Here is a 24,942-nt window from a genome sequence, read left to right as displayed (position 1 = left end):
TCTTTTCTAGAGAAAAGAGCCCCCAGTATGTTCAATCTTTCCTGATAGTAATAACTTCTCGGTTCCAGCATCATCTTTTCTGCACCTTCTCCAGTGCCTCTATATCCTTTTGTTAACATGGAAACCAAAGCTATGCACAATACTCAAACTGTGGTCTAACTTGCTACAAGCTGGCCGTTATCTGAAAGAGTTAATCACTTTTTAGCTTATCAAATGTGGGTCGGAGATAAGCTTCATGATGGATTAAACTCATTGGGTGTTTATCAAGGATTCCTCGGGCTTGTTATGTGAATATAGGCTGCATAATTGTATAGAGAGGGTTTATAAACCCGTACTGGAGGGTTTTTGCATTGAACTAGGATTGTCAGCTGCAGGATCTGATTAGATCTGCATGCGCCTGTGATACTGGTGCTTAGGTGGTGCGGGTTGCACGCTCTTGTTGGTGAAGTGGTGAGAAGGAGATCAACGAGATCCCCCGGAAGACAATGAGGAAGATTTATTGAGCCGCGCGTTGTTGAAGAACTGGGGAGGACATCGTGCTCAACCTCTGGTCAGTCCTAAAAAGGCATCGCCTGTGAGCTGTGCCCAGGGTCTCCCAGCTATGAGCCATAGGGATTCCTGTGGTAAGATGCTCCGGGATAGTCCACCCACTGATGATGTTAATACACTCGACAGAGTTAGGTCTAACATTGGGACTGACTGCAAGGCGGCAATGCTTGACGAGCTGTCCAGTGCCGTGGACAGCGATTGCAAATCTGAATTGGTAAGTGTCTCAATCTGTATCACTCCTTTCTCAGTTCAAATCTGCATCACTCCTTTCGTAGTTAAGAGCATAAGAATATAAGAAATAGGAGCAGGCCCTCAAGCCTGCTTCGCCATTCAGTAAGATCATGGCTGATCTTCTACATCAACTCCACTTTTCCGCCCGATCTCCAAATCCCTTGATTCCCTTCGTGCCCAATAATCTATCAATCTCAGCCTTGAATATACTCAACGACTGAGTATCTACAGTCCTCTGGGGTAGAAAATTCCAAAGATTCACCACCCTTTGAGTGAAGAAATTTCTCCTCCTCTCAGTCCTAAATGGGCAACCCCTTATCACGAGACTGTGACCCCTGGTTCTAGACTCTCCAGCCAGGGGAAACACCCCCCCCTGCATCTACCCTGTCGAGCCCTGTAAGAATTTTATACGTTTCAATGAGATCACCTCTCATTCTTCTAAACTCCAGAGTGTATAAGCCCTTGCTACCCAATCTCTCCTCATAGGACAATCCCTCTCATTCCAGGATTCAATCTAGTGAACCTTCATCGCACCGCCTCTAAGGCAAGCTCCTTGAGTAAGGAGACCAAAACTTTACACAATACTCCAGGTGTGGTCTCAACAAAACCCTACATAATAGTTCAATTGCAGGAATATAGATGCAGGAAGGATGTTCCTGATGACGGGGGAGTCCAGAACCAGGGGTCACAGTCCAAAGATAAGGGGTAAGCCATTTAGGACCGAGATGAGGAGAAATTTCTTCACCCAGAGAGTGGTGAACCTGTGGAATTCTCTACCGCAGAAGGCAGTTGAGGCCAATTCATTAAATATATTCAAGAAGGAGTTGGATATATTTCTTAAGGCTAAAGGGATCAAGGGATATGGGGAGAAAGCAGGGACAGGGTACAGGAAACTTTGTGCTATCCGGCACCGACGGGACCGAGCTGCTGCCGTTCCCTCAAAACTGCCGTACACTCCAGAGCTAATGTTGAAACATACGGAGATTTTCATCTCCGTATGAATCAACAAACCCTGTTACAGCCTCTAAACAGTCGGCAAGCATCTCTGTAGTGTCTCTAGCTGAAGCTGTTGCTTAGCTACAGACGTTGCAGAGCTTGACTGTTCAAAAAAAGCAAAGAAAAGAAACGAAAAGAATAATAAACGGCTCCTGATTTTTGCCAGTGGCTCGAGCTTGCCGGACAGTTCGCCTCCGGATAACACACAGTTTCCTGTACTGAGTTTGGATGATCAGCCATGATCTCATTGAATGGCGGAGCGGGCTCGAGGGGCCGAATGGCCTACTCCTGCTCCTATCTTCTATGTTTCTATGTTGAATCTGGACAACTCCTTCTGTTGTTGTTGGCGGATATTTTTCCTCCTGTAAGTTTCAATAATTATTGATTTAGAATTCAGTGTTCGTGCCACAGATCATTCACATTGTTAAGTTTATAAATAGAGGAATGGTGCTGGCGGAGGTTGTTTCAAATGTTTAAAAATCACAATTTTTCTCCCGTTCTCTCTTGAGGCCACTGATTCTTTCCGTAGTAGAGTGCCACAGGTGCCAGCTGTCCCCCCTCCCTCCCCCCGCCAGTGCGGTTTGCATGCCGGATTTTATGGTGGCCTAATTATATCTTAAATCTGCATTTGTTTTAATCAGGATTAATAACTCAACAACAAAATGTAATTGCTTGGTATGGCTCTTAGTGAGGGCAAATTTTGTTATAACTGAGCTTTTGTGGATAATTTGATTGTCTACCTGTCATACACAGATAATAGAAGTCACAGCCAGGACAAGGACATCCAGCCCACTTAAGGTCCTTCTAGTTCCCTAACTCCCTCAGCATAGCATCTAGCTGTGCTTCGCCTCTACTGCCCTGTCCGAACATTTACCACTCTTTGAGTAAGAAAGATCTTCCTAATATCTCTCTTAACTACTGGTCAAAGCCCTGGCTCAGGATCCATCACAGCATCAAAAGGAAGGCTATCTGACCCAGGGCTCAGGTGTACCTTGGGCTCGGCCACAACCCCTGGATTCGCTTTCGTCCATGTGTATTGCAGCAGCTCCGAGAAGGACTATTTCTCCACCCAATCTAGACCTCTCTTACTTGGTCCTGGTGCCCACCTCCAGCCCCATAAATACACCTTGCTGGCCTTTAAAAAAGGTAAAGGATAGAAATTCAGTAAATCATAGGATCAAAGATGCTCAAAGCCTAGAATAAATCACAGAGGCCCCATCTGCCCTCTCAGGTGGACGTAAAAGATTCCATGGCACTATTTGAGGAAGAGCAAGTGGAGTTAAGAACACAATAACTAGGAGCAGGAGTAGGCCATTCGGCCCCTCGAGCCTGCTCTGCCATTCAGTAAGATCATGGCTGATCTTTGACCTCAACTCCACTTTCCCGCCTGATCCCCATATCCCTCAATTCCCTTCGTATCCAAAAATCTATCGATCTCTGTCTTGAATATACTCAACGACTGAGCCTCCACAGCCCTCTGGGGTAGAGAATTCCAAAGATTCACAACCCTCAGTGAAGAAATTTCTCCTCATCTCAGTCCTAAATGGCCGACCCCTTATCCTGAGACTGTTATTCCCGGTGTCCCGGCCAATATTTATCCCTCAATCAACATCACTAAAACAGATTATCTGGTCATTATCACATTGCTGTTTGTGGGAGCTTGCTGTGTGCAAATTGGCTGCCGCGTTTCCTACTTTACTACAGATGCAATATAACGTGGATAAATGTGAGGTTATCCATTTTGGTGTCAAAAACAGGAAGGCAGATTATTATCTGAATGGCAATAGATTGGGAGAAGGGGAAGTGCAACGAGACCTGGGTGTCCTTGTGCACCAGTTGCTGAAGGTAAGCATGCAGGTGCAGCAGATGGTTAAGAAGGCAAATGGTATGTTGGCCTTCGTAGCAAGAGGGTTCGAGTACAGGAACAAGGATGTCTTGCTGCAGTTGTACAGGGCCTTGGTGAGACCACACCTTGAGTATTGTGTGCAGTTTTGGTCGCCTTATCTGAGGAAGGATGTTCTTGCCATGGAGGGTGTTGTGTATGTAATATGTGTGCTACTTTGAACCTATGGACAGGACTGCACTACTTGTTGGGCGTAGTGATACGCAGTACCACTCCTGGCCATAGGGGTATAAATAGTACTGTGGGTACTGATCTCCCCTCAGTTCCCGCCTGTGGGCATGAAGTAAAGACCTATGTATAGTCCCTACCTCCAACCAGTAAAGACCTGTTTGAGTTATACGTTTAAGTCTTTGTGTTAATTGTTCAATACAATACACATACTTAACACTGGCGACGAGTCAGGTTCTTACCCTGCGGCAGTTGAAGAGAGGTTTCAAACATCACCACCCCACTAGAAGCGACAGGCTTTAGGACTCTGAAGCCTCCATCAGCGACTGAGCACTGGAGTGCAGCAAACATCCTGACAGCTTCCAGCGACTGACAGAAGTCTTTCTGCAGTTTCCTTGTTCAACCTAGGTGGTGGGGTAAGCCGTGCAGTGTTGGCTGCAAAGACAGGGCTGGGGAAGTTGGAGAAGATAAGGGCGATCGCAATCCCTGATAAGAGCCGCGGTGAAACGCGCGAGCGGGTAAGCCAGAGCCCGGGAGGGAGCGAGCAAGCAAGAGCCGCGCGAGCGGGTGAGCCAGAGGCCGGGAGCCGCTTCAAGTGCGAGGCGCAGCGCGGGCCAGCGATCGGAACCAAAGATAAGGGCCGCACTCGGGGGCTGAAGGGAGACGGCGTCGGGGGACGGGTGAAGACCGCCAAGCGCGGGAAAACCGCCATTTTGTGGGCGGAGGACGACGGCAAGAGCGGGAAGCCGCCATCTTTGATAACAAGTAAACAAAATAAAATCTGAGAAATTGCAAATCTACAATGCCTAAACACGGGAATATTAGCACCTTTGATAGTGACCTCGAAGATTGGGCCATATATGTTGAAAGAGTAAAAAATTATTGTAAGGCCAATAAAATTCATGACCAAGATAAAGCTTTAACATTATTAAATTTAATGGGTGCGAAGACATACGGGCAATTGAAACACCTGTTATCACCAGATGAACCGGCGGATAAGACGTTCGATGAGATTGTTACTGTCCTGAAAGATCATCTAAACCCCACGCCGCTGATGCTAGCGGAACGATTTAAATTTTATGACAGAAGGCAGCTACAGCATGAAAGCAATGCTGATTATTTGCTGGAATTGCGTAAATTAGCGAAATATTGCCAGTTTGGAACGGGACTGACAGAGGCACTTCGAGACAAATTTGTGTGTGGTTTATTTAAACAGGATACACAAAAGCGACTGCTCGAGGAGAATGAGCTGACGCTTGAGAAGGCAGTCACTATGGCAGCAGCACACGAAGCCGCAGCGAGAGGCACGGCAGCAATGCAGCTACGGTCACCGGAGCTCAGTGCACACAAATTGGGTGTGAGTTCTGGCAAATGTTATCGTTGTGGAAAGACAACGCATGATCAGAACCAGTGTTGGTTTAAAAACCAAGAATGTAGAACTTGTGGTAGGCTTGGACATATAGCTAGAGTATGCAGGTCAGGGAAGAAGACCAGCAACAAGAAGTCACCACAAGGAAAATACGCAAAGGTACACAAGGTGACCAAACAGGAGTCCGATTCAGACGCTAGCAGTAATGAACTGGCTAGCTTAAGCTGTAATGAACTGGCTAGCTTAAGAGTACTCAACGCTGGTAAGGGTGCAGACCTCCAGACAATTTGGGTCACTCTTCAGATAGAAGGAGTCCAAGTAAAACTGGAATTGGACACTGGATCGGCATTGACGGTCATAAATAAGAAAGATTACGGAAAGTTATTCCAACATATTCCCCTACAGGATACGGGGATTATATTGAAAACATACACGGGGCAAAGAGTGTACCCCATCGGGAAAATAGAGGTTGCAGTGGTCCACAAGGGCGAAGACAGTCAAATAATGGACTTATATGTGATATCTGAAGGAGGTTCTCCACTACTAGGACGGGAGTGGATTAGGAAAATGAATATGGACTGGCATTTCCTACAAACAATAACGAGTGAGAACTCGGTGAAGATAGTCGGCCCAGACTCTGGAACGGATGATGGTAAGCCCAACTCAGGTGCAAAAGACAAAGTTTCAGCACAGAATTCCACTGAGCAACAACAACATAGTTTAACTGTGGATTCTGAGTCTGGCAAGTCTACTGATGTGCCCATTTCTGAGGGACACCGGGCTCGAACTCAACTCCATTTCAAACTACAACAGCAATTAGAACAAATGCTTCGCCGTTGTGAGCAAGAGTTGAATGCAACGAAAGAGTTCTTTGATATAGAGTTGGAGAATCTGGAAAGACAACAGAAGCAGCTGATGGAGAAAATGGAGCAGGAGCACACAAAACGTCTGATGTCAGAGGAGTTAACGGTCAGCCAACTCCTGCATATGCTGAAGGACAGGACTCTGAAATGGGAAAAACTTGAACACGAACTTCAATATTCAAACGAAAGGGGTTCGGAGCTCTCAAAGGTTATTGGAAGAGCTGAGGTGGCAACACAGACTGAGATGACTGCAACAGAGCAGCCCTTGGATGCCAAAAGTACGCTGACTCACGTCAACGTAGAACAACAGACCGCTGAAACAGCTGCTCCGGTAGAGGGATTGAATAGTCCGATCAATCAATCTCCAAAAGAAGTTGAAGTAGTAAAATCTCAAATGAGGTCATTAGTAAACGACTTGCTGAAAGCCCAGAAAAAGCTGGATGAAGAGGTACGCATGAAGAAGTCTCTTCAGGAAAGATGTCTGGACTTGGAACAAAAGCTGGCTAACGCCCAGCTGGGTATGCAGGAAATAGAAGACCCTCTCGCTGGCCTAGATCAGGACGACACCGAATATTACTATGTCCTGTCCTGCCCAACTTGTAACTTCGACTCCCACCATACAGAAATCATGGAGGAGCACCGAAAGTCTACGGAACATCGGGAGAAGGTGGCTCTACTACGGAAAAAGGAGGGAGAGAAGGAGGAACTGCGCATGCAGCTGGCAGCTGACAGTGGAGCCCAGAGAGTCTCCAAGAAGCAGAAAAGGAAAAGTCGAAACAGAAGATGACCCATCTGAACCATTATTACCTCTACCAGATCACACACGTGGTCCCTCCGAACGGAGCCAATTCAGTTCGGAAGTTCAAACTGTTAAATCCATGGAAGGACTATTGAATGAGTCACTCCAGCAACGTGAACCGACTCCACCACAGAGATTGAACCTGTGAACTGTTTTCCGCAGAGACTGAATCTGTGATCTGTTTTGACATGAAGTTATCTATGTATCTATGTTATTCTGTTATGTAAACCTGAAGTTATATATGTATATATGTTATTACGTTATGTTAAATGGGGAGATGACTGTAAAGCTAGGAAGGGAGGAATGTTGTGTATGTAATATGTGTGCTACTTTGAACCTATGGACAGGACTGCACTACTTGTTGGGCGTAGTGATACGCAGTACCACTCCTGGCCATAGGGGTATAAATAGTACTGTGGGTACTGATCTCCCCTCAGTTCCCGCCTGTGGGCATGAAGTAAAGACCTATGTATAGTCCCTACCTCCAACCAGTAAAGACCTGTTTGAGTTATACGTTTAAGTCTTTGTGTTAATTGTTCAATACAATACACATACTTAACAGAGGGAGTGCAGCGAAGATTCACCAGGCTGATACCTGGGATGGCAGGAATGACGTATGAGGAGAGATTGGGTCGATTGGGCTTATACTCGCTGGAGTTTAGAAGAATGAGAGGGGATCTCATTGAAACTTATAAAATTCTAACAGGACTAGACAGACTAGATGCAGGAAGGATGTTCCCGATGGCCGGGGAGTCCAGAACCAGGGGTCACAGTCTAAGGATAAGGGGTAAGCCATTTAGGACAGAGATGAGGAGAAATTTCTTCACCCAGAGAGTGGTGAACCTGTGGAATTCTCTACCACAGAAGGCAGTAGAGGCCAATTCATTAAATATATTCAAGAAGGAGTTAGATATATTTCTTAAGGCTGAAGGGATCAAGCAGGGACAGGGTACTGAATTTGGATGATCAGCCATGATCTCACTGAATGGCGGAGCAGGCTCGAGGGGCTGAATGGCCTACTCCTGCTCCTATCTTCTATGTTGCTATGTTTATATAATTAGCATCGCTTCCACCTCTTTGTATTCCATTCCCCCTGAGATAAAGGCCAACAGCCCGTTAGACTTGACTTGGGAAGTGAGCAGAGCGGAATTCAAGGTGATGCCCTTTCCTAATCCCTAGCTTGGGAGTGTTGTCGCGCAGACGGTCAGCGTTACTGTGACCCCCTCTTAATTGTGGATGCTTGAGCTAACTCAGTGCCTGGTTAGATCTGATTGGCCCCGTCCCATGCCCTCGCCGAGGGCACCTCTATAAATGCACCAGTGCGGTGTTATCCTGTTGTGACTGCATTTTCAGAAAGAATTCAGGTGCAGTGCAGCTGTCCGCAATCCTGAAGCTAGTGTCCCAGTAACTTGCTCTGCTGTAGCACCACACAATAAAGCGCACATGGACTAAACATGAGGTAGCATAGAACATAAGAACGTAAGACTTAGGAGCAGGAGTCGGTCATTCGGCCCCTCGAGCCTGCTCCGCCATTCAATAAGATCATGGCTGATCTGATCTTGGCCTCAACTCCACTTCCCTGCCCGCTCCCCATAACCCTCGACTCCCTTATCATTCAAAAATCTGTCTATCTCCACCTTAAATATATTCAATGACCCAGCCTCCACAGCTCTCTGGGGAAGAGAATTCCAAAGATTCACGACCCTCTGAGAGAAGAAATCCCTCCTCATTGCCGATTTAAAAGGGTGCCCCCTTATTCTGAAATTATGCTCCCTAGTTCTAGATTCCCCCACGAGGGGAAACATCCTCTCTGCATCTACCCTGTCAAGCCCCTTCAGAATCTTATATGTTTCAATAAGATCCCCTCTCATTCTTCTGAACTCCAGTGAGTATAGGCCCAACCTGCTCAACCTTTCTTCAAAAGACAACCACTTCATCTCCGGAATCAACCTCGTGAACCTTCTCTGAACTGCCTCCAATGCAAGTATATCCTTCCCCTAAGGAGACCAAAACTGTATGCAGCTTTAGCACTGGAGGAACTGGGGATAAATGCCCCCATTAAGCTCATACTCACTTGCAGTTCTAAAGGCGAACAGATATAAAAGCCTCCATTTTGATAATTCAACTTAATTCAGTTTTACCCAGAGAGCGGTGAGAATGTGGAACTAGCTACCACAGGGAGTGGTTGAGGCAAATAGTATAGATGCATTTAAGGGGAAGCTAGATAAACACATGAGGGAGAAAGGAATAGAAGGTTATGCTGATAGGGTGGGAGAAACATAAGAAGTAGGAGCAGGAGTAGGCCATACGGCCCCTCGGGCCTGCTCCGCCATTCAATAGGATCATGGCTGATCTGAACCTAGACTCACGTCCACTTCCCTGCCCACTCCCCGTAACCCCTAATTCCCTTATCAGCTAGGAAACTGTCTATCTCCGTTTTAAATTTATTTAATGTCGCAGCTTCCACAGCTCTCTGAGGTAGCAAATTCCATAGATTTACTACCCTCTGAGTGAAGAAGTTTCTCCTCATCTCAGTTTTGAAAGGGCAGCCCCTTATTCTAAGATTATGCCCCCTAGTTCTAGTCTCACCCATCAGTGGAAACATCCTGCCCACATCCACCCGATCAAGCCCCCTCACAATCTTATATGTTTCGATAAGATCGCCTCTCATTCTTCTGAATTCCAATGAGTAGAGGCCCAACCTACTCAACCTTTCCTCATAAGTCAACCCCCTCATCTCCGGAATCAACCGAGTGAACCTTCTCTGAACTGCCTCGAGAGCAAGTATATCTTTTCTTAAATATGGAAACCAAAATTGCACGCAGTATTCCAGGTGTGGCCTCACCAGTACCCTGTATAACTGAAGCAAGACTTCCCTGCTTTTATACTCCATCCCCCTTGCAATAAAAGCCAAGATTCCATTGGCCTTCCTGATCACCTGCTCTACCTGCATATTAACCTTCTGGCCTAGAAATTCGGTATAGCCCCGTTTGGGGCGTTCGATCTGGCGAAGCGCTAAGAGTACCGCCAGCTGCGACTTAGCGCCACCTGGCGCGATATTGGGTCGTTGCGCCCCTGATGGTGTTTGCGGCGGTAAATCAGGCGCTGCACGCGACTCTTAAGACGCTAACGCGGAGGCGCTACCCAATATCGCTGCGGCGGGGCGCAGCGCAGGTGCTTTCAATAATCACTTTCCCTGAGGCACACTGGCGCCGGCCAGCTCTTAAAGGGGCAGGTCAATTGGCATCACCAGACACACTCACTGCCTTGTAGGCCTTCAAAGCGGTGGGAGCCTACCTGTGGCGCACCAGCCTAGCAAGAAATGGAAAGGGTGAGGCAGAGGGCGGAATGCCTCACTGATGGGGCATTGGATGCTTTGGTTGGCGCAGTGGAATCAAGGCCAAGGAAGATGGTCGGAATGTGATTTATGTTTTGGACTGTCTCCCGGGTGTGAGAGGCAGTTATGTGTCAATGTATTAGTTTTGCTTTCTGTTGCCATAGCTTTCTCATGTTTGAAGGAACCACATTTTGTGTAATGAAACACTTTCTTCATTTACAATGGCCATGCCTGCTATTTACATGCATCTTGCCCTTCACAGGCTTGGGGGGGTATCAGACCGGCTGCAGATCTGGCTGAAGCAGCTGGTACAGCTCAGTCACCACCTCCTTTCTAAATCGCAGCCTTCTGACACACTGCTCCTCCGGCATGTTCATGTAGGAAAACTGCTGTCGGAAAACCCTGCCAGCGTAAGGTCTGCTGTGGCGACGTCTGTTGGCCCTCCTCCGTCTGGCCATGCCCGCCCCCTCTCCCAGCGTCTCAGTGCCCTTTCCAGATGATTCAGCAGCAGGACGTTCCCCTCCAATGCAGGCCCCATAATAAGTGCCCACAGGAAGGTTCCCCGTTGTCAAGGCTCACCAACAGCAAGGCGATGGTCAGAAGGCTGCTGTTCCTCTGCCAGCGTGGGCCCAGTGGTCAAATGGCTCTCAGTGTGCAGGTCAGCAACTCTTTGTAGCTCTCGAGGAAGTTGTGCACCAGAAATGTGTGCCGTTTTTAAACCACACCAGTCCCCTTTAAATAATGCTCCTCCAGCCCGAGAGCGACTTGGTAAGGCCCAGGAAAACTGTCACTAATAGCGCCAGGCGCTACGGAGGGGGGCGCCACTGAATTTCCCGTCTGGGGCGCCCAAAAGGCGTTGCACACTCAGATGACATCATAATTAGCCTGCGCCCATGAGCGGGCGCTAAGCGTTAGCGCCGGCGCTAAATGCATACTCAATATGGGGCGAGGCGCTAAATGCCTTGCGCCCCACCGGAATTTGGCTATCGCCCCAGTTATTGCCCTCTTTAGGGGCTAATCCCTGGCGCAACCAACCGAATTTCTAGGCCTCTGTGTTTCATGCACCAGGACCCCTTTGTACTGTAGCACTTTGCAGTTTCTCTCCATTTAGATAATAACTTGCTCTTTGATTTTTTCTGCCAAAGTGCATAACCTCACACTTTCCAACATTATATTCCATCTGCCAAATTTCTGCCCACTCACTTAGCCTGTCTATGTCCTTTTGCAGGTTTTTTATGTCCTTCTCACTCACTGCTTTCCCTCCCATCTTTGTATTATCGGCAAACTTGGATATGTTGCACTTGGTCCCCTCCTCCAAATCGCTAATATAGATTGTAAAGAGTTGGGGTCCCAGCACTGACCCCTGCGGAACACCACTAGTTACTGATTGCCAACCCGAGAATGAACCATTTATCCCAACTCTCTGTTTTCTGTTAGATAGCCAATCTTCCACCCATGCCAGTATATTACCCCCAATCCCATGATTTTTTATCTTGTGCAGTAATCTTTTGTGTGGCACCTTGTCAAATGCCTTTTGGAAGTCCAAATACACCACATCCACTGGTTCCCCTTTATCCACCCTGTTTGTTACGTCCTCAAAGAATTCGAGCAAATTTGTCAAACATGACTTCCCCTTCATAAAACAATGCTGACTCTGTCCGATTAAATTATGCTTATCCAAATGTCCTGTTACTGCTTCCTTAATAATGGACTCCAACATTTTACCAAGCACAGATGTTAGGCTAACTGGTCTATAGTTTCCAGCCTTTTGTCTACCTCCCTTTTTAAATAAGGGCGTTACATTAGCAGTTTTCCAATCTGCTGGGACCTTTCCTGAATCCAGGGAGTTTCGGAAATTACCACCAATGCATCCGCAATCCCTACCGCTACTTCTCTCAAGACCCTAGGATGTAAGCCATCAGGTCCAGGGGATTTATCCGCCTTAAGTCCCATTATCTTACCGAGTACCATCTCCTTAGTGATTTTAATCGTGTTTAGCTCCTCCCCCCCTATAGCCCCCTGTTTGTCCAGTGTTGGGATATTTTTAGTGTCCTCTACTGTAAAGACTGATACAAAATATTTGTTCAGCGTTTTTGCCATCTCCATGTTCCCCATTACTAATTTCCCGGTCTCGTCCTCTAACGGACCAACATTCACTTTAGCCACCCTTTTTCTTTTTATATAACTGTAGAAACTCTTGCTATCTGTTTTAATATTTTTTGCTAGTTTACTTTCATAATCTATCTTCCCTTTCTTAATTAATCTTTTAGTTATTCTTTGCTGGCTTTTAAATGCTTCCCAATCTCCTATCCTCCCACTAGATTTGGCTACTTTATATGCCCTTGTTTTCAGTCGGATACTATCCTTTATTACTTTACTTAGCCATGGATGGTTGTCTTTTCTTTTACGCCCCTTTTTCCTCAGTGGAATATATTTTTCTTGAAAGTTGTGAAATATCTCCTTGAATGTACACCACTGCTCATGTACCGTCTTACACCTTAGTCTATTTTCCCAGTCCACTTTAGTCAACTCTGCTCTCATACCTTCATAGTCTCCTTTATTTAAGCGTAGTACGCTGGTTTGAGATCCAACTCTCTCGCCCTCCAACTGAATTTGAAATTCAACCATGTTATGGTCACTCATTCCAAGGGGATCCTTTACTAGGACATTTTTTATTAATCCTGTCTCATTACACAGGACCAGATCTAAGATTGCCTGCCCCCTGGTTGGTTCAGTAACATACTGCTCAAGGAACCCGTCCCTAATGCACTCTATGAACTCTTCCTCAAGGCTGCCCTGCCCAATTTGATTTGTCCAGTCAATATGAAAGTTAAAATCGCCCATGATTATAGCTGTTCCCTTATTACAAGCCCCAACTATTTCCTGATTTATACTCCGACCAATAGAGTTGCAACTGCTAGGAGGCCTATAGACTATGCCCACTAGTGACTTTTCCCCCTTATTATTCCTTATCTCCACCCAAACTGTTTCACTATCCTGATCCTTTGACCCAATATCATTTCTCACTATTGCAGTGATTCCATCCTTTATTAACATAGCAACCCCACCTCCCTTTCCTTCCTGTCTGTCCTTCCTAATTGTCAAATACCCCTGGATGTTTAGTTCCCAGTCATGGTCACCTTGCAGCCATGTTTCTGTAATGGCCACCAGATCATACCCATGTGTAGTTATTTGTACCGTCAACTCGTCTATTTTGTTACGAATGCTGCATGCATTCAGATAAAGAACTTTTAAATATGTTTTGTGACAATTTATTCCTGCTTTTACCCCCTTTACTACTTTACCTTTATCTTTATATATTCTGTCCCTTCCTGACACGCTCTGGTTTTTAATTCCCCCACTGCTGGTCTGGGAATCCTGGCTGGTTTTCCAAACCCCTTGACCCAGGACCACTGAAGCCACTTGAAGAACCTCTACCCCCTTCCTCAGGTGATATAACCCGACTACATCCAGATCAAAGATGTGATGTGTATGACTCAGGGTCATTTGGGTACATTTACACATTGAGTTACCTTTAAAATTCTTGACTTTAGCTTTAAAACCCTTCATGATCTCGCCTCTCCTTTTCTTTGTAACCTCCTCCAGTCCTACAAGGTCACCGTGTCAGCTGTGGCTCAGTGGGCAGCACTCTCTCTCTCGCCTCTGAGTCAGAAGGTTGCAGATTCAAGTCCCACTCCGGGGACTCGAGCACAAAAATCTAGGCTGTTACTCCAGTGCAGTGCTGAGGGAGTGCTGCACTCATAGAGTTATACAGCACAGAAAGGGGCCCTTCGGCCCATCGTGTCCACACCGGCCACCAAGCCCTGTCTATTCTAATCTCATTTTCCAGCACTTGGTCCGTAGCCTTGTATGCTATGGCGTTTCAAGTGCTCATCTAAATGCTTCTTGAATGTTGTGAGGGTTCCTGCCTCTACCACCCTTTCAGGCAGTGAGTTCCAGATTCCAACCACCCTCTGGGTGAAAAAGCTTTTCCTCAAATCCCCTCTAAACCTCCTGCCCCTTACCTTGAAACTATGCCCCCTGGTTATTGACCCCTCTACTAAGGGGAAAAGTTCCTTTCTATCTATGCCCCTCATAATTTTGTACACCTCAATCAGGTCCCCCCTCAGCCTTCTCTGCTCTAAGGAAAACAACCCCAGCCTGTCCAGTCTCTCTTCATAGCTGAAGCTCTTCAGCCCAGGTAACATCCTGGTGAATCTCCTCTGCACCCTCTCCAATGCAATCACATCCTTCCTATAGTGTGGTGACCAGAACTGCACACAGTATTCCAGCTGTGGCCTAACTAGCATTTTGTACAGCTCCATCATTACCTCCCTGCTCTTATATTCTATGCCTCGGCTAATGCTATGCTGCCTTTAGGGATCTATGTACATGCACACCAAGGTCCCTCTGATCCTCTGTCCTTCCTAGGGTCCTACCATTCATTGTGTATTCACTTGCCTTGTTAGTCCTCCCAAAATGCACCACCTCACACTTTTCAGGGTTAAATTCCATTTGCCATTGTTCTGCCCATCTAACCATCCCATCTATATCGTCCTGTAGCCTGAGGCTTCCCTCCTCGTTATTTACCACTCCACCAATTTTCATGTCATCTGCGAACTTACTGATCATACCTCCTACATTCATGTCTAAATCATTAATGTACACTACAAACAGCAAAGGACCCAGCACCGATCCCTGCGGTACACCACTGGACACAGGCTTCCAGTCACAAAAACAACCTTCGACCATCACCCTCTGCCTCCGGCCACTAAGCCAATTTTGGATCCAAAAACTCATTACTTTGAGTTTATAAATAAAGCCCAAATGCTTGCCGCCACAGGGCGTGGTTGAGGCAGCAACCATTGCACCTTTCAAGGGAAGAGTAGATAAATGTTTAGGAGGAGCAGTGACCGTCCTAGGAAAGAGTGGGACAGACACGATGGGCTAAATGTCTTCTGTGCTGCGAACACCTTTTAAAACTGATCAAAACTAGCGCTACACCACTAATGGATCGAGTGCTTATATTGTATTGGCAGCCTCTGCATACATATTGGTGAGCAGAGCAATGACCCGATTGGGTGCCTGAAGAATTTCGTGAAGGAAGCATTTTTTGCTGTGGCTTACTGGTGCCCAGTATTACTGTCCAAACAGGGCAGTGTGCACAGTGTTGGTCTCCTTCTCTAAGAAAGGATATAGTATAAAATTCTAACAGGACTAGACAGACTAAATGCAGGAAGGATGTTCCCGATGGCGGGGGAGTCCAGAACCAGGGGTCACAGTCTAAAGATAAGGGGTAAGCCATTTAGGACAGAGATGAGGAGGAATTTCTTCACCCAGAGAGTGGTGAACCTGTGGCATTCTCTACCACAGAAGGCAGTTGAGGCCAATTCATTAAATATATTCAAGAAGGAGTTGGATATATTTCTTGAGGCTAAAGGGATCAAGGGATATGGGGAGAAGGCAGGGACAGGATACTGAATTTGGATGATCAGCCATGATCTCATTGAATGGCAGAGCAGGCGCGAGGGGCCGAATGGCCTACTCCTGCTCCTATCTTCTATGTTTCTATACTTGCTTTAGTGGGGGTGCAACAAAGGTTCACCACACTGATCCCTGGGATGAAAGGGTTGTCCTATGAGGAGAGATTGTGTAGAATGGGCCTATACCCTCTGGAGTTTAGAAGCATGAGAGGTGATCTCATTGAAACATATGAGATTCTGAGGGGGATTGACAGGGTAGATGCTGAGAGGTTGTTTCCCCCTGGCTGGAGAGTCTAGAACTAGGGGGTCACAGTCTCAGGATAAGGGGTCGGCCATTTAAGACCGAGATGAGGACGAATTTCTTCACTCAGAGAGTTGTGAGTCTTTGGAATTCTCTGCCCCGTTGAGTATATTCAAGGCTGAGATCGATAGATTTTTGGACTCTAGGGGAATCAAGGGATATGAAGGTTGGGCGGGAAAGTGGAGTTGAGGTCGATGATCAGCCATGATCATATTGAATGGTTGAGCAGGCTCGAGGGGCCGAAAGGCCGACTCCTGCTCTTAATTGTTATCTTCTTATCAATGGGATCTATTTGCAACGGGAGCAGGTTCGAGGGGCTGAATGGCCTGCTCCTGTTCCTATCATACAATCTCAAGTCTGTGTGATAAATCATTGGCTTCTGTCATTCACCACCCCCCCCCCCCCCCCCCAGGGAACAGACCCCGATGAAGCAGAAAATGAAGGATTCTTTAACATGGTCAGTCATGCTCAGAGAAACCGAATGGACGACCAGCGATGCAATCTCGGACAAAATGAGATGTCCCCTAGAAAATCACCAATTATCGAAGCAAACAGTAAGTACAGTGGAGGTTCTGAAGAAGGGTCTTCGACCTGAAATGTTGAATCTGTTTCTCTCTCCACAGATGCTGCCTGGCCTGCTGAGTGTATCCAGCGTTTTCTGTTGTTAGTACAGTGGAGTTACTGTGCTGCCAATGTCGCACAGCAAGAAAGACATTCCCTGGGTGACACACTGGGTTAGCATGCTGTTTACTCACATCAGGGACCACTCTTTGAGTCAAGGTGGTAGTGAAGGGATGAAAGCGTTTATCCTTTGCCAGCTTCAAGGGTTGTAACGGAACTGATTGTAACACGTTCTCAACTCAGTTATATAGACATAGCTCCACAGTGCAAAACAGCCAGGGCTGGATTTCGTCAGCCCCGAGGAGGCGGGACTGCCGGTAAAGTTGCAGAATTTGGGGGCGGATGGCAAACCCGCCTCTGTGCCCTCTTGCCAGGAGGCGGGAAGCCGTCCTGCCCCGGGTCCCGTCTCCTCGAGGCGGGAAAGGGATTAAAGCCTATTAACTGCCTGTTAACAGGTAGTTAACAGGCAGAAAATAGGATTATCCCCATTTTTCCTTCCGAAGTGCAGGCTTCCCGACCTCGGGCAACCCCGCCAGGGTGTAGGAGACGAGTAGGAGGTCTGCGGGGGCCGGAGGGGTCTGAAAGTGCGATGGGTAGCACTCCCGCCTCTGAGTCAGAAGGTTGTGGGTTCAAGTCCCACTCCATGAGACTTGCGCACAAAAATCTAGGCTGACACTCCCAGTGCGAGGTGAGTGATGGGTGCAAGTGTGGAGTGGTAAGTATGTAAAGTGAGTGTAAAGTGTTAGAAAATGTTCACTTACCTTTTATTTCTGCCTACAGCCTTCAGCTGTTGTGGAGCCGGAGTCCCGACATCTCCATTGTAGATTTCACAGACTGGCTGTTGGATCCTCCGAACCAACAGCCAGGTGATATCTGCAAAGTAGAAAGGTTTGATGAGTCCTGAACACAAGGACTCATCAAACTACACAGAATGTCAGTGTTTGACAGCTTCACAGAGCCATCAAACGATGACATTTCTTCTTTTCAAAAGTTCTTGACAGATGGCACGTCAGACGTTGACGTGCTCTGTCACTGACTTCCCCCTAATTGGCCTGCTGAGCCCACTGGGTGGGTTTAACAAGGTCAATCAGGGGGAAATCCTGCTGGTTGGCCAGAAGCTGATGGAGGCGGGATTGAAAGCCGGCAAGCAGCAGTCCCGCCTCCAAAAGCTTCCCATTGAGAAAATCCAGCCCCCAGTGTTGGTGACGTGTTCTGATCAAGCTGTTGAAGCAGAGTAGAGGGAGCTTTGCTGTGTCTATGTGTTGCTTGTCTGATAACCGATCCGTAAGTGCCTGTTGCTGATATGTGGAGATGTCAGCTCTCGCTCAGTTGGCAGCACTCCCACCCCTAAGTCAGAAGGTTGTGGGTTCAAGTCCCACTCCATGAGACTTGCGCACAAAAATCTAGGCTGACACTCTGAGGGAGTGCTGCACTGTTGGAGGTGCCGTCTTTCGGATGAGACGTTAAACTGAGGCCCCGTCTGCTCTTTCAGGTGGACATAAAAGATCCCACGGCTACTATTTCGAAGAAGAGCAGGGGAGTTCAATATTTATCCCTCAATCAACATCACTAAAACACATTATCTGGTCATTATCACATTGCTATTTGTGGGAGCTTGCTGTGCACAAATTGGCTGCAGCGTTTCCTACATTACAACAGTGACAACACTTCAAAAAGTACTTCATTGGCTGTAAAGCGCTTTGGGACGTCCTGGGGTCGTGAAAGGCGCTATAGAAATGCAAGTCTTTCTTTCATCGCTGCCTCTTCTAGCGCACTAATTCATGTGTTTGCATTAAATTCCTTTATTTTAACACAGTTGTAAACTTTTTTTTAAATACCATGGGTTAAAATAAACATCAAGTGATGACTCCTCCATCTCTACTTTGGAATTAACTTGAAACTCTCCCTCTCTTGTTGACTGTACTGGAGCAGTGCAAATTGCACAAGGTTTGTGAAGGCAACATGCTCGATGGCCTGATTGTCCATTCATTCTCCCTTATCTATTATTATATGTTAAAAACAGTGCGTTGTCCTAATAGTTTACTGTGCCTGTAGGTGGCACTGTGAGCGTAACCTTATTCCACCTAACATTACGTGACTGTCACTCAACTGAACTCAAGCCCTTTCTGTCAATTCTAGCTGCAGTAGTTAACACTCACCACAGTGGCTGAGATCAGGTAACTCAGTGCAGACTGGTGAGCAAACCTGGCTCCTTTCTGGTCAGTATGGCTCACTTTGGACAGAGGCAGCATGTTCACCCCCTAAGCCATCAGGGGAGATGCTTACGTGCCTTTTAAAACTTGTTTTTTTTAAAATTGTTTTTGGTGCGCATATTGACGTGTCCTGCGATTAAACGAGCCTCCCATCTTTTATTTGGCAGTGACCAGCAGTGAACGCCCGATCAATGAACTCCTGGACATGCTTGCTGACAAACAGGGCCAGCGTCTGGATGATCAACGCGTAGCCTGTGACAACTTGCCGGGTCTCCAGCTGTCCGAGTGCTTCATGCAGTCCACTGACGAAGGCAAGGAAGACTTTTTCAACACAGTGACTCATTTCCAGATGCATCAGTTGCCGCTGTATCAGTCAGTTGTGGCGAAAGAGTAGATAGGTCCAGACTTGGGAGTGAGCCCTGCACCAGATTCCTGTCTTAAAATGATCTGAGTAGGTTGAAACAAGATTGCTAAAATAGCCAACTCGCATCATAGAATCTTACAGCGCAGAAGGAGGCCATTCGGCCCATCGTGCCTGACATAAGAAAACTACTAGGCACTTGGTCAGAGTATTAAACAAGGCTTTAATCAACTGTTTCACAACATGGAAGTCTAGTTATCCTTCACTAGTTCCTGTTTACAAAATGTCCTTGAGCAAGCTGGGCCCGTGCCCAAGTATTTATACTCTCCCTGGACAGCGCCACCAGCAGTCCGCCCAGTATATTTCATAAGTCCTTTCTACATAAATGGCACGATTTATGTCAGTGCCTGTGCCAGCTCTTTGAAAGAGCTCTCCATTTAGTCCCACTCCCCTACTCTTTCCCCACAGCCCTGCAAATTTCCCCGTTTTCAAGTATTTATCCAATTCTCTTTTGAAAGTTACTATTGAATCTGCTTCCACCGCCCTTTCAGGCAGTGCATTCCAGATCACAACGACTCGCTGCATAAAAATATTTTTCCTCCTCTCCCCTCTGGCTCTTTTGCCAATTATCTTCAACCTGTGTCCTCTGGTTACCGACCCTCCTGCCACTGGAAACAGTTTCTCCTTATTTACTCGATCAAAACCCTTCATAATTTTGAACCCCTTTATTCAATCTCCCCTTAACCTCCTCTGTTCTAAGGAGAGCAAACCCAGCTTCTCCAGTCTCTCCACATATCCGAAGTCCCTCATCCCCGGTACCGTTCTAGTAAATCTTCTCTGCACCCTCTCATCCTTCCTATAGTGTGGTGCCCAGTTTTGGACACAATACTCCAGCTGAGGCCTAACCAATGTTTTATAAAGGTTTAGCATGATTTCTTTGCTTTCTCTCTCATCCTTTAAGACGCTCCTTAAAACCTACCTGACATGAATCTTGTCATTCGTGTGGAAAGACTTATGAAATAATACTGGGCGGCCTGCTGGTGGCGCTGTCCAGGGAGAGTATAAATACTCGGGCATGGGCCCAGCTTGCTCAGGACATTCTTTAACAGGAACTAGTGAAGGACACAACTAGATCTCCATGTTGAAAAACAGTTGATTAAAGCCTTGTTTAACGCTCAGACCAAGTGCCTAGTAGTTTTCTTACGTCACTACCTCTTTGACTGAGCTTTTGGTCATCTGTCCCAATATCTCCTTATGTAGTTTGGTGTCCAATATCTTTGGATGACGCTCCTGTGAAGCGCCTTGGGACATTTTACTACTTTAAAGGCACTATATAAATGTTGCTTATGTTGTTGTTTGTACTCTATGCCTTGTAGCTTTCAAAAGCTCTTTAGAATAATTTGTCTGTGACTACACAAACCACTCTGGGTACAGGTATATTGTGTATCAGTAAAACCAGTTTATTCAGTATTAAACAGCCAGTACAAAGAAGTAATACTTCACAAGAAGATAATCACAGTCTGTTCATCGAACCCCAGCGTTCCTTCCGAGTGACTCTTTAACTCTTGCTGTGTTCTGTTGACTGAAGCTTCTCATCCTCTGGTTTCGCGCTGCTTTCAGTGTTCAATAGCTGTTCCTTTATACCTTTTTTTCCCTTTCAAAAATACATAGCAACTTGCAGCTGCTTGGGCTACCTCACCATTCTGACCTTCACAAGTACGGTCTATGCTTTCCTCCCCTTTTCTGCTGTGAGCTTTACTATGAGAACTGTTACATCTTTTGCCTTTCCCATAGCCCATTATCTGGACGGGTCTGAAACTTCAGCGATAAGGGATGTTAGGTATTGAAAACCCTCCATCTTACTTTGAGACTTAATTAATCTTTTGTCCTTTACTTTTTCTTTTTAACATAACAGAAAATCTACACGACCTCAGCACTATTCTCGCAGTTAACATAATGTTGGCTTAATTTTACCATTATGCTTTGGTCTCAGCCATTCGCCATTTTATACAAGCTTTTTTAGGTTTTTAACATACAATTTCACATATTATAGCTATTTAATAATGGTTATAGAATCTTAATAATGTTTACTAAATTCTACAGATACACTCTATCCTACAGCCTCTATTTATATCACTTAAGTTGGATTGATCATTAAAATTGTATTATTTTCCTGCTCACATACACAGCGTGTTCCACCAATGATCAAATGGCTATGGTCCACATTTGGTCTGATTAGAACCAATTCATTTTCCTTTAACCAGGCAATCTAAGTTCTGGCAGTCTTTGGAGTACCCGGACAGTCTTAGGGTCAAATGTGGATCTATTGTTCACTGCAGTTTCGAGGGGTTACTAGCCCAGTACCACAAGATTCTGAGGGGGATTGACAGGGTAGATGCTGAGAGGTTGTTTCACCTGGCTGGAGTGTCTAGAACCAGGGGGCACAGTCTCAGGATAAGGGGTCGGCCATTTAAGACTGAGATGAGGAGGAATTTCTTCACTCAGAGGGTCGTGAATCTTTGAAATTCTCTGCCCCAGAGGGCTGTCAATGCTGAGTCATTGAGTATATTCAAGGCAGAGATTGATAGATTTTTGGACTCTAGGGGAATCAAGGGATATGGAGATCGGGCAGGAAAGTGGAGCTGAGCTTGAAGATCAGCCATGATCTTATTGAATGGCGGAGCAGGCTCGAGGGGCCGTATGACCTACTCCTGCTCTTAATTCTTATGTTCTTATATGATACTCTATGCTGGTAACCTAGATGTCATGCGTTAAAATCCCACCATGGCAATTTGTGAAATAGGGATGAATAATTTGTACACTGGCACCGGGAAATATCACCACGGAAGCTGCTGAAAGGTCGAGAAAACCCAACTGGCTCTCTGGTGGTCCTCAGCAGTGCGCAGTGATGGTGATCTGATTGAGCTGTTTCAAATGGTTAAAGGTTCCGATAGGATAGATGGAATCCGGTGGGAGGAGTCCAGAACCAGGGGGCATAACTTTAAAATTAGAGCAGGTCCATTCAGGGGTGACGTCACCCAAAGAGACGATGTTGTCACACAAAGGGTAGTGGCTGCTGAGGCTGTGGGGTGGGGGAGGGGGTGGTGGGGGGGGCAGGGTCCATTGAAAATTTCAAAACTGAGATTGATAGATTTCTTCTTGAGCAGGTTGGGCCTATACTCGTTGGGGTTTAGAAGAATGAGAGGGGATCTGAAGGGGCTCGACAGGGTAGATGCAAAGAGGGTGTTTCCCCTCGTGGGGGAATCTAGAACTAGGGGGCATAATTTCAGAATAAGGGGATACCCTTTTAAATCGGATATGAGGAGAAATTTCTTCTCTCAGAGGGCCGTGAATCTTTGGAATTCTCTTCCCCAGAGAGCTGTGGAGGCTGGGCCATTGAATATATTTAAGGTGGAGATAGACAGATTTTTGAAAGGTAAGGGAGTGAAGGGTTATGGGGAGCGAGTGGGCGGGTAAGTGGAGTTGAGGCCAAGATCAGATCAGCCCTGATCTCATTGAATGGCGGAGCAGGCTCGAGGGGCCGAATGGCCGACTCCTGCTCCTATGTCTTATGTTCAAAATAGTGTCATGGGATCTTTTACGTCCACCTGAGAGGGCCTCGGTTTAAAATCTTATCCAAAATTCGGCACCTAAGTCAGTGCAGCGCTCCCTCAAGTACTGCTCTGGAATGTTATGAGCTCAAGTCTCTGGGGATTGAACCCCAACCTTCTAGCTTAGAAACAAAAGTGCTACCCACCGGGCCACAGCTGACACCTAATTATCTTCATTGGTATATGGGGCTTGTGCTCAATATGCCCGCCTTCATAGCCTTCATTCCCACTGCTAACCAGATGTTAACCCAAATCTTCTTTAAAGATATTGATGAATGCACCAATAACAGGAAGACAGATAAAAGAATACTACATTTATTGATAATGCTTTCATAGAATCAGGGAAATTTACAGCACAGAAGGAGGCCATTCAGCCCATCATGTCCGTGCCAGCCAACAAAGAGCTATCCACCCTAATCCCACTTTCCAGCTCTTGGTCCGTAGCCCTGTAGGTTACGGCACTTCAAGGGTGTATCCAAGTACTTTTTAAATGTGATGAGGGTTTCTGCCTCTACCACCCTTTCAGGCAGTGAGTTCCAGACCCCACCACCCTCTGGGTGAAAACAATTCCCCTCAAATCCCCTCTAAACTTCCAACCAATTACTTTAAATCTATGCCCCCTGGTTATTGACCCTTCTGCTAAGGGAAATAGGTCCTTCCTATCCACTCTATCTAGGCCCCTCAGAATTTTATACACCTCAATTAAATCTCCCCTCAGCCTCCTCTGTTCCAAAGAAAACAACCCCAGCCTATCCAATCTTTCCTCATAGCTAAAAATAATAGCTTTGTAATTTTTTTTAAAGATTACAGTGCTTTGCCTACTTCAGTGCTTCGTGGGACGGTTAACATGTCTAAGTCCCGTTCGCCCATCACCCCCTGTGCTCGCTGACCTACATTGGCTCCCGGTTAAGCAGCACCTCGATTTCAAAATTCTCATCCTTGTTTTCAAATCCCTCCATGGTCTTGCCCCTCCCTATCTCTGTAATCTCCTTCAGCCCCACAACCCCCCGAGATGTCTGCGCTCCTTTAATTCTGCCCTCTTGAGCATCCCTGATTATAATCGCTCAACCGTTGGCGGCCGTGCCTTCTGTTGCCCCAGCCCTAAGCTCTGGAATTCCCTCCCTAAACCTCTCCGCCTCGCTACCTCTCTCTCCTCCTTTAAGACGCTCCTTAAAGCCGACCTCTTTGACCAAGCTTTTGGTCACCTGCTCGAATTTATCCTTATGTGGATCGGTGTCAAATTTTGTTTTGTAACACTCCTGAGCAGTGCCTTGGGATGTTTTACTACGTTAAAGGTGCTATATAAATACAAGTTGTTGTTGTTGTTGTTGACTTTCATTTAATCCTGTATTGTTTCAGAGACCGAGACCAAATGAACGGAACTGTCCTGGGCCAGGGTCGGATTCCAATTGGACCTGACGAAAATGCTGTTGCCCCGAGTGTGTGCGCGTGTGCGCGGAACTGCCAGAGAAAAAGCAAATGAACCGCCATACAGAATCGGTTCCTTTTAAATCTTAATTTTTTTGTGAACACTCCTCCTTGCTTGAGGCAAACCTTTTTTTTGCTCTCTGTTGTGGTTTTTGTGAGCTGGATTACTGAGATGGCCGGTTGGCTGTTTTAGTCTGGTCTTTCCTCTTGTTAAACTGCACCACCCTGACCTGTCCAGGCCTCTTCGAGAATTGCCTCCAATATGCTTAGAACCATCATTTATAATCATACCCGTTGATGTAAGAAAACTACTAGGAACTTGTTCTGAGTATTAAACAAGGCTTTAATCAACTGTTTCACAACATGGAGGTCTAGTTGTCCTTCACTAGTTCCTGTTTACAAAATGTCCTGTGCAAGCTGGGTCCATGCCTGAGTATTTATACTCTCCCTGGACAGCGCCACCAGTAGGCCACTCAGTACTATTCCATAAGTCATTTCTACATGAATGGCAAGATTCATGTCACCCGTCATCGTTTGTTAAGTGTCATTGAAACAAAATGCATTGTTCTGACTGTGTTTTCATTTAAAATGGCACAAAATGTTAATAAAGATATCTAAATGTTACATATTTTACTTTGCCATTGATTTTTATTTTCTGATGTTTCTGTCCAAGGTCTCTCACTTCCACCCCACTCTCTTCAGCCCCAGG

The 24,942-nt window shown here is 46.3% G+C and overlaps 1 protein-coding gene across 1 annotated transcript; it reads left to right on the top strand.

The window, feature by feature from the left end:
• Positions 1-264: 264 nt before the first annotated feature.
• On the top strand, positions 265-24,863 carry LOC147097665 (G protein-signaling modulator 2-like). Its single transcript, XM_085971659.1, has 4 exons — positions 265-763; positions 16,412-16,553; positions 19,001-19,144; positions 24,165-24,863. Exons 1-4 carry the CDS (start codon positions 602-604, stop codon positions 24,179-24,181), a joined length of 465 nt encoding a protein of 154 aa, XP_085827785.1. The 5' UTR covers positions 265-601; the 3' UTR covers positions 24,182-24,863.
• Positions 24,864-24,942: the final 79 nt, after the last annotated feature.

Source organism: Somniosus microcephalus, chromosome 31, assembly GCF_052327205.1.
Source record: "Somniosus microcephalus isolate GS21.2 chromosome 31, FLI_Smic_1.0, whole genome shotgun sequence".
NCBI classification, from domain to species: Eukaryota; Metazoa; Chordata; class Chondrichthyes; order Squaliformes; family Somniosidae; genus Somniosus; species Somniosus microcephalus.
Note: the sequence above shows the minus strand (reverse complement) of the source record. Positions and strands in the feature narration are given on the sequence as shown.